Source organism: Lolium perenne, chromosome 6 (assembly GCF_019359855.2).
Source record: "Lolium perenne isolate Kyuss_39 chromosome 6, Kyuss_2.0, whole genome shotgun sequence".
In the NCBI taxonomy this organism is placed as follows: Eukaryota; Viridiplantae; Streptophyta; class Magnoliopsida; order Poales; family Poaceae; genus Lolium; species Lolium perenne.
Genome location: NC_067249.2, coordinates 198,332,257 through 198,342,087, shown reverse-complemented (window position 1 = coordinate 198,342,087; position 9,831 = coordinate 198,332,257). Strand labels below are relative to the sequence as shown.

The 9,831-nt window shown below is 44.2% G+C and overlaps 1 protein-coding gene and 1 long non-coding RNA gene across 2 annotated transcripts; one reads left to right on the top strand and one right to left on the bottom strand.

The window, feature by feature from the left end:
* Nucleotides 1–326: 326 nt before the first annotated feature.
* Nucleotides 327–2,242, top strand: LOC127310118 (uncharacterized). Its single transcript, XR_011747547.1, has 2 exons — nucleotides 327–826; nucleotides 902–2,242. It is a non-coding gene; the product is annotated as an uncharacterized lncRNA (long non-coding RNA).
* An 896-nt stretch (nucleotides 2,243–3,138) lies between these two features.
* Nucleotides 3,139–9,390, bottom strand: LOC127306452 (heat shock 70 kDa protein 17). The gene is made up of 14 exons (XM_051337091.2): nucleotides 8,508–9,390; nucleotides 8,131–8,363; nucleotides 7,459–7,618; nucleotides 6,885–7,130; nucleotides 6,536–6,672; nucleotides 5,910–6,243; nucleotides 5,668–5,829; nucleotides 5,248–5,322; nucleotides 5,068–5,168; nucleotides 4,930–4,999; nucleotides 4,053–4,109; nucleotides 3,894–3,955; nucleotides 3,739–3,811; nucleotides 3,139–3,653 (listed from the first exon to the last, which is right to left on the bottom strand). The coding sequence occupies exons 1-14, from the start codon at nucleotides 9,264–9,266 to the stop codon at nucleotides 3,465–3,467; spliced, it is 2,658 nt and encodes an 885-aa protein (XP_051193051.1). The 5' UTR covers nucleotides 9,267–9,390; the 3' UTR covers nucleotides 3,139–3,464.
* Between the last annotated feature and the right edge of the window lie 441 nt (nucleotides 9,391–9,831).

The window sequence follows — 9,831 nt, the reverse complement described above, 5'->3', positions numbered from 1 at the left end:
TCACTGGCATCTGTCAGGCCTGATATGGAATACTCCGCAAACTTGTGTGGTGAAACACGTGGAGGCAGTTCAGAAGCTTTTCCGTAGCTGAGAGAGGCATCGAAGTCATTGGCTTGTCTGATGGACCTGAACAAGTGTACACAGCAGACAAATAACATGCTTGTTCAGATCTTTTTTTCCAAACAGGCAAAGTTTGTTGGCAAGTAGAAGTAGAAGTGAAAGGTTGACTAATTATTTTACGCAAAATCTAATTCCTGCCTGGGCACCGTGCAGTCTTACGTCGTGCTCACCCTTTGCGCGCGTCCGTTCCCCATCAAATGGCCCTGATAAAGCGGTTCACGCACTCTGTGGTCCCTAGATCACTCATCTCTATCCCCTCCTCTCCGCAAGCCCTCTTTCACACGCCAGAGGAATATCGCCGCCGACGGCTCAAGCCAGCGTCCTCTCCGGCCGCCGCGCTTTGGCCTTCTTTGCGCCCCTCCCTACGCCTTCTCCCCACCCCCATCCGGCCAGCCCACTCCCCACCCCACGAACTCGAGGGATAGCTTGCCCCGCCACCGACGGGATCAGAGATCTTGGCGGAGGCGCTGGTGGTGCCCGTGCCTGCGCTCTAGAGGAGAAGGGCGGCGTCCATGGAGTTTGTCGCTGGGGATAGGGGAATCAAACGGCGTCATCGCTCTCAAGGGCCGCGTCCAGGGGCGGAAGACGGCGGCGCGGCAGTGGCTTATATGGGGGAGGCACGGAGGAGGAGCGGGGGATCTGGCGGCCACCGGCGTCCAGAGGCGCGCTGCAGTGGTGCTCCACTTCAACGACCTCCCTCTACATGGTGAGACCTTTCTCTTTGCCCTGGTCATGGTGTAGTTCTGCGTGATGCAAACACCTGACTGACCCAAGTTTTCAGGCGAGGTGCCGTTACCATTGCAGTCAATGGGAGAAGTTACAAGTGATATCCAACGAGCAATTTGATAGTTAGTCCTCGCCTGATTGGGTCCATTCCTTTGGCAGAACTGACCAGCCTCAATTAGGCCATTACTCGTCAGAGTATTGTTGGACTTGATCTAGCACCAGTGAGGAGTAAATTTGGTAGAAATTGTGAGACTTAAAATGTTGCAGACCTGATCCATGGACTTAATTAGGAGTAGTTTTCCTAGTTAAGGTCACAGTACACTGACAAAACCAAGCCATCAGCCATGCTGCATGCACGAGCTTTGTACACACACCATAAGTAGGTTTCAACTTTCAAGAGCTCAGCAGTTGGCGCTACCGAGAATCGATAGCCATCCTGCTATTTTGTACATCTTGAAAAATCGAAGGATGTAACAAATAGTAGTTTTCCCCGGGAGACTGCATATATGAAACATGGGGGCATATATGAAACATGGGGGCATGTGAATCCACTTTTTGAAAAGTTCCTTTTATGATCTTAAAACATGTTTTAAAAATCGAAACACAAAATGATTTCCCAGATGATCTCAAATATGTGCCCTGGACATGAGTTTCGTGACGAAACAATCTTTTATTTTGTCTCGGCAAAAACGTGAAATTTTGCAGGGCTATATAGCAGTATATATATGTGACGTATTTTCAGAATTTTTTAATATTTGGAAAATGCATTTCCAACTAGGGTTCACATGCACCCAGGTTCAAACCGGACTTTTCATTTTCCCCGGTTCTATTAGTAACTTTTGGAACTGGATGTACTTTCGAACTTTTTTTACATCTAGAATGATGAAAGATTCAAGTTGTGTTTTCCCCAAATCTAGATGAAACTTATGCATGTCGGTGTATCTTTTATCCTTTTTCTGCATCCAGAAATTTGAATGGATCAAGTAAAACACTCGTATTTTCGTGATTCTGGTGCATCTATGGTGCATCTGGATGTATTTTTTCTCTTTTCTACATACAGAATTTTGAATGGATGATGTAAAACACTAGTATATTTGTGATCTCAGGTTTGGTTCATCCGGATGTATTTTTTTCCCTTTTTCTACATCCACCGCTGCCATTTAGTATATTTTCAAGTGAAAGGATGTCTTTTTTTCTATTTCCTACATCCAGAATTTTGAATGGATCAAGTAAACACTAGTATATTTGTGATCCCAGGTTTGGTTTCATCCGGATGTATTTTTTTTTTCTTTTTTCTACATCAACTGCTGCTATCTTGTACATTTTCAATTGGAATCACAACTTTCTGGCAATAGTAGTTGTGAACTGGAGGAAGGAAAAAGCGGTGGGGCCCTTCCATGCCTTTTAGTGGACGCAAGCTCCCGCGTTGAAAAGTAAGCGGAAACAAAGTGTGGGCAAAAGTCAAGTTGGCCTCCACTTTCTATTTTTAGTTACCTATCGCTGTCAGCTGTTGGAACCACATTCTATTTAGGAACGGTTTGATTCAGACAAGGGGAGCACCGCGTAAGGCTATTTGGTAACCGCGCACTGTGTAGCAATGTCCATTATTTTAACCTTTATTTGCATTTTCTTCATCCTCATTGCTTATGCCCTTATTTTAACCTTTTCGCATCACGCAGCTTTAATGAGAGGGGTGCCTCTGACGCTACCTTGCCGCTTGCTGACATATACGTTCGGAAAAGTAGACTACCATGCTCACGCTAGCTGTGAAGATTGAGCAATTAAGGCATAAGCAATGGTGAAATACACAACTAGTTGCTCAATGTAAAAAAAATTGCTAGAAGCAACATGGTGGATTTTATCTCTTCAATGGAAGCTACAACTTTAGTTAGAAAAAGGAGAGAAGGAACCCCACAAATATGACACTATGTATCTCTTTCTCTCTTAAAAAAGCATACTTTTAAGGCTTAAGATCCCACTTCCTGAAGAGGAGGCTGCCTCCTCATCCGAACCTACTTTGAACCACCTGAACCTAGCTAAAGGTGTGAGGCAGTACCTCTAGAGCAGTGCATTGGGCATAGCCTAACTGCGTCGGCTGCAAGCATGTAATTCCAATTTGTTGGTTAGAGTGGACAACATCAGCTGAAACAGTGTAAATGTACATTGCTACAGTCAAAGCCTGGACGCAGGATGAATTGAAGTCCTTTGTTTATTTCCTTCACCGTAGTTCATAACGGTGTTAGGAAGACGAAAAGATACAAAAGGCAACAAAAAAAAAGGAAACAGTGATACTTATGTGAAACTCCCTGTAGCTACTGTAAAAAGATATGAGTTCAATACAACAATGCAACTACACAGTTGGGTCCTGAAGTCCCGATAACTAAGCCCTTCGAGGCACTATCTTAACAAAATGCCATAAGAACACAATACTGCTATACAGTGGATTTATATCAAATTCTTCACGACCATATAGCATTAGTCTGCCTTCAGTTCCTACACAACATCCTCTTTCGGCCGTCAAACAAAACTGTGGCGACAAACTGTATTCTCGGAGTATATGGAGCAGTACCTCCCAAACCAGCTCTCTAAGGGATTCTCAAAAGGTCGACTTCTAATAATCACAACTCGTCATGAGATTCTGGTTCTGAATCGTTAGTCTTTTCCGGCGCAGGCTCTGACTCCAATGGCTTGTCACTGGATTCAGACTCAGAGGCAGGTTGTTTCTCCTTGCTAGCAGACTCTTCTTCCTTTGGAGGTTTCTTCTCAACCTTGGGCTTTGGTTTTGGAATCCTATTGACGCTAGAGACCTGCACGCCAATTGAGTTCCCATCATATTTCAAAGTCAAAATAAAGTTGTGAAGTTTGCTAGAATGCTAAGTATAAAATTCTAACCTTATCTTGTAGGCCCAAAACTTTCTGATAGACCTCTTCAGATGTGAAGGCAGGTGAGCTGTAGACAGGGGTACTGCAGTATACTCACTGGGAGTTAGCCGGCCGTGTGCAAGGTAATTAGAACTTGGGAAATGATTTGGTTTTAAAAGGCTTACCTTTTCTGCAGGGCTTCCTTCTCCTCCAACCAAGTCTTCAGTTTATCTGCTTCACTCACGACCTAGATCCAGAGATAGCATCACACAACCAATTAAATGAGAACTGCACATAGTCGGCGAAATGAGTTACTCAGAAATTTCACTGAGCTCAATGGTTACCTCATCTATTCTCTTTTTAGGAAGCCATGGTTTGCTTGTCTCCCAGTTCTTAACAATCTTTAGAAAAAAAAAATACAAATGAGAATACTGTAACACAGCAACCATTTAGTAAATGGTACAACATCTAGTACTACCTCTGTCCATCAAAGGATGTCAAAAATTTGTCTAAATTTGGATGTATCTAGACATTCTTTAGTGTATAGATACATCTGAATTTGAACAAATCTTCAACATCCTTCTATGGACAGAGGGAGTACAATTTTTACTACTCCCTCCGGTCCATAGTAAGTGTCGGGGTTTTACTTCAAATTTGGACTAAATTGAACTAAATCTCTGACACTTATTTATGGATCGGAGGGAGTACTTGGCAGTGCTATAATGCAGATAAATAAAAATATGCAAGTGTAACTCGTGGATTCTGAATTCAAGAATGTCCAGACTAAGATTTTTCACAATGAGAACCCACAACGCCACAAACATAAAGAATGACCATAGATAAATAAAAATATGCAGGTGTAACTCGTGGATTTTGAATTCAAGAACGTCCAGACTAAGATTTTCACAATGAGAACCCACAAACATAAAGAATGACCATAGATAGGTGATTGTTCAACATGAGGAAGTTAAGTTTGTCAGTGACAAGGTAGAGGATGAACCATGCTAGGAGGTTGCGTTCATTACACAACACTTCTGCCAGTAATGGCCTTTCCCAAAAGAATGTGCAATTGCACTATGCTTCTCTGCTCAAATGGTGAGTTGCATTCTCTTTTCATACAAGCATTATTTTAGGTGCAGAGTGAAGCTTCTTGATTCATATATTGTGTCAAGAAAAGATTACTATAGTTAGAAAAATCAACATTGTGTCTCCGCGTGATACCTTTTGTAGCTCATTAAGATACAATCGAGCACTTCCGCAAGCTGCAGGTCGGGCTTTTAACTCACTCAATCTGTATAATCAAGAAAGGAACAATCTCAGTCACTGTGTTATGAACATAACTTGATAAGAAGTAATTACCTGAAAAGAATTGGGTCACCCATGGCCTTAAGCTGATCAAGGCGCTCTTGAAATTCTTTTGCTTGAGCCTCTTCGCCATCCATATACAACCAATCCTGCACCTGCACTTGCCAACAAGAGCTTCAGCATAAGACATCCTAGACAAATGATACATATAACAAGATTCATTCTTTCACTGACCTCACTGAGTTTCTCTGCAAAAGATTCCCTCTCCTGTTCAGTTGAGACAGTCAACATGTCCGTGTTTTCTTCCAACTGTGATGTATCAAAGCAGCAATTGAGCAGTCAAAAAACAAATAAGGTGCAGCACATAAACAATAGTAACTGTGCTATTTGTATATTATCAGTAATCTGTATTTGCCAAATTATATAGATATGGAGATTATCATCCTAGACTTAATGCACAGTACAGTATGCCACGAACATTGACAGATTTGTATATCTTATGGAGAAACAACAGTCATCATACAATTTTCTGAGATCCAAGCTAAGTGCAAAATGACTCAGATCTATGTTCACATCACAACAAGCTACAAAAATATCTTTACATTCACTTTGCAATGTGTAAACAATAAAGACAGGACAAGAAGAAAATATAACCTTTTCCTTCATAGAGTATATGTAAGACTCTAAGTTATTTTTCAGTTCAGCAGTTTTCCTCCTTTCAGCATCCTTCTTATTAAGTACCTCTAACCTACTTTTTGCTTCAGCATACAACTCTTTTGAAAGAATCGATCCAGGACCAGCCGTCGTTTCAATGACCTATTTTTGAAACAGGTAAACAAACAGTTAAACCATGTCTGTCAATAGTAGCATCAAATTACCAACCGAGTATAGTTTACCTTCAATGGAACCCTGAACGTTCTTTTCTTTAGCACCTTCTCTGTAATAGTATCTTGCGCATTACTTTCATCATTCGTACTGCTCAAATTATCTGCATCACTTCCTGAGCTCAAATCCTCCTTACTATCTTTTGCACTATCAGATGTTCCTGATTCAGAAGACAAAGTCTGATCCGTGGCATTACTCTCCAGAGTCAAGTTCTTCTTCGGAACTTCAACCCATTCAGTTATCTCAATCACTGCTTCTGCCCTATCGAGAGAAATAATTCCACTTCTACTCAAAGAAAAATGTAGATTTGCTTTGATAGGTGCAGACAAATTGCGGCTTCCATACCTGCTTGAAAAATGCACATGGTTAAATTGATGCACTGAAACAAAACAGGTGGTGAATACATGCAATACAACGGCAATGGAAAGTATCACTTAATTTGTGATGTCCTCGAGCATATGTTTTTAAATGGAATGAGTTCTAATGACATGATCATATGTCTTACAACCTCATAGGTAGACTATTCATGAAAATATTGATTCACATTTTCAGTCTGTTCAACTGGACTATGCACAGGGCCTGAGAGTTGACACTTGATAAAATGCACAGAAATAACATAGGCATTATGCTCGCTTACTTTTCACTCGCATCTGTCAGGCCTGATATGGAATACTCCGCAAACTTATGTGATGAAACACCTGGGGGCAGTTCAGAAGCTTTGTCGTAGCTGAGAGAGACATCGAAGTCCTTAGTATGTCTGATGGACCTGAACAACTGTAGACAGCAAACAATAACAAGCTTGTTCAGATTTTTTTTTTCCAAACAGGCAAGTTTATCGGCAAGTAGAAGTAAAAGTGAAAGGTTGGCTACTCCCTCCGGTTCATATTAATTGACTCTAATATGGATGTATCTAGACACATTTTAGTTCTAGATACATTCATATTGAAGTCAATTAATATGAATCAGAGGGAGTAATTCTTTTTAACCTTTATTGGCATTTTCTTCATCCTCGGCACAAGTACTTGGTCGATACTTTCATCTTTGACATAATCTAGGCCAGCTATTTCAAACACGAAACCGTAAGTAGAACCATCAATCATGCCCAACTTGCGGTTCAACTTAATTCCATCACTTAAGTTAGCAGCATGCAGGGAGGCACCAAGAACAATTGCTTCATCTGCATCAAGGTGCTTATCCAGATCGCTCCTTCCCAGGAATTCCTGCAGTTTAGCCTGGAACAGGAGAATACAGCTGAAACTGGTAAATAATACAAACACTGGGATTCAAAATACTAATATAAGAATAAATGATACGAATAGATAACACATGTAACTCTATTTCATAAGTAAAGGGAGTCCTCCGTATAGCTAACAGCAGTTCACAAACCCCTCTGAGGGTGAGGGCAAATATGAGAAAAGAAATAAAGAGAAGCGGGCAATCCAGCACACATGCACCACTACAAAGTTCAAGAGATTCAACAGTGCAACAGTCCTGCATTACTCATTACAGACCCTCAATGCCAGGTTAAACATAAGTTTTGAATGAAAGCTAAATAATCACCTGCAGTTTTGGTACCCTTGTAGCTCCTCCTATCAGCTCTACAGCATAGATGTCATCAATTTTCATGCCAGAGTGCTTGAGCACATCTTTAATTGGAGTAAGGGCCTGCTCCCATAGATCTTCACAAAGCTCTTCAAATTTTTCACGTGTTATTGTGCTCCTGTAACAAATAGCATGTAGGTGAACATGTACAACCTTGAATTTTTTTTCTAATCATGAGTAAATATTACATGTTCGCTCTGGCAAGTGGAAAATGAAAAGCTGAAAGCCTGAGCTGGGGAAAGAGATCAACCATTGTATAACAATGCGCAATAGCAAACTTTGCTTGCTACTCTTAACAAATGTTCTTCAATGCATATATGCACTTCAAAGGGGAGGAGAGATAACGTCAACTTGAAAGGTCAGATCATTTGACTAGTATGAAATATGAGGGCATGTCAATCTGTCATACATGCTTCTCGAGAGATAGTATGTTTACTTACATGCAAGAACTTGCCAAACTAAAATGCTCATTTTATAAAACAAAGTTCATGTGTTCAGAACTGATTCAACTCGGCACATAGGATGGGTCAGCGAATCTGACAATGTTAGCCTGTTTGCACAGTTTGGTGGTTTATCTTAAGTAAGTTTCACAAATGGAACGGTTATGCATGTAAGGAAAGACGCACGCACCTGAAATCGATATCATTGTACAGAGATTCAACCGAGATGGGAGCAGCGGTATTCGCACTAAGAATTTCTTTGGTGCGCTTCACTTGCTTCTTCAACTTAGCCATTGCCTTGGGAGACTGGCGGATGTCAGCCCCGTTACCAAGCTGCTTATTGAATTGATCGGCGAAGTAGTTCACTAGCCGCATTTCCATTTCGAGGCCTCCGAGTTTGGAGTTCCATCTGACATCCTTAACCTGCAGGGAATGAGCAAAATTTTCAGCCTTTTTCAGATCTGCTATGTGGGAAGGCGGAAATAACAGATTTTGTTTCAGGGATCTTGTAATGTGAAAGAAACAGAATTGAACAGATGAAGAGCCGGAGGGAAGAGAATCTGGGACCTGGAACTGGTTCACGGACACCGTCTTCCCGAACTCCTTGGCGCTGTAGGAGGAGTAGTAGACGAGGGCGGCGTAGGTGCTGCCCGAGCCCATGTCGTAGAATACAACATGCCTCGACTCGTTGGAGAAGTCCTTGTCGATCCCGTACTGCAGCGCGGCGCCGGCGTGCTCGTTGACGAGGGTGAGGACGTTGAATCCCGCGAGCTGCGCCGCCTGCGTGAGCGCGCGGCGCTCGGCCTGGCCGAAGTAGGGCGGCACGGCGACGACGGCGTCGCGCACGGGGAGGCCGACGTGCGCGTCGGCGATCCCGGACGCGTAGTGGAGCACCATGGCGACGACCTCCTCGGCGGAGTAGGCCTGCCCGTCGTCGGCGCGGACGGCGGCGGCGCCGCGCGGGTCCGCGACGAGGTCGTAGGGGAGGAAGAGGGAGGCGGCGAGGGAAGTGGCGTAGGGGAAGGGCTTGGCGAGGAGGTCCCGCATGCGGGAGAAGACCTTGGCCGGGTGGCGCGCCGTGATGCCGGCGGCTTCCTCGCCGGCCAGGCGGTTGCCGTCGGCCAGCGCGGCCAGGGCGGGCGACTTGCGCTTGGACATCTCGTTGGTGGCGACGGCGATCGGGGCGCGGCCTGGGGCGAGGTGCACGGCGGCGACTTTGAGCCACTCGGAGCCCAGGTCGATGCTCGCCACCGCGGCGCGCGCCGGCGGCGGCGGCGCGGCGACGGCCAGCGCGAGGAGGGCGAGCAGGAGGAGACGCGGCGCCATGGCGGTGGGGCGGCTAGTGGGATGGCATGTAGGGTTTGGAGATCTGGAGTGCGGACGGGGAGCACGCGGCGGAGGAGGAGCGGAGCACGGGGACGGGGGAGAAGGATCTCGACGGGGACGGAGGGAGGAGGCCGTGCGTGCTATATTGTGGTTTTTTTTCTCCTGTTAATGGGAGATTTTACGTATGAATCCCTGTATCTATATCTGGTTTTGTAATACAGCCTTAGTGTTGTGGTGAATTCTGCCAGTGCGGCTTGTTTGGGAAATACGTAATATTAGAATGGTTGTTATGTAAATCTGTTAGAAGTTGGACGAAGCAGGAACGGCGAGGGGTTGAGTCACCTGTCCAATGAAAGGGCGCCGCGTGGAAAAGCGTCCACGTGGCCCGCCGTGGTGGGCGTGGTGCGTTGGAAGCGTGAACGAGGCCAGTTGACAGGCTCGTGGACCTGGAAATGTAAGGGCAGCCTAAATAGGATATTTTTGCCTTCTACTACCTTCATCCCAAAGCTTGTCCTACATTAAACTATGTCAAGTTTGATCAAATTTTTATCAAAAAATATTAACA

Coding starts and splice junctions, on each gene's coding strand:
- LOC127306452 (XM_051337091.2), bottom strand. CDS start 9,266: ATGGCGCCGCGTCTCCTCCTGCTCGCCCTCCTCGCGCTGGCCGTCGCC. Junction 5,323..5,667: donor TATACTCTATGAAGGAAAAG/GTTATATTTTCT, acceptor GATACATCACAG/TTGGAAGAAAACACGGACAT. Junction 3,654..3,738: donor TTTTGGGCCTACAAGATAAG/GTTAGAATTTTA, acceptor ATTGGCGTGCAG/GTCTCTAGCGTCAATAGGAT.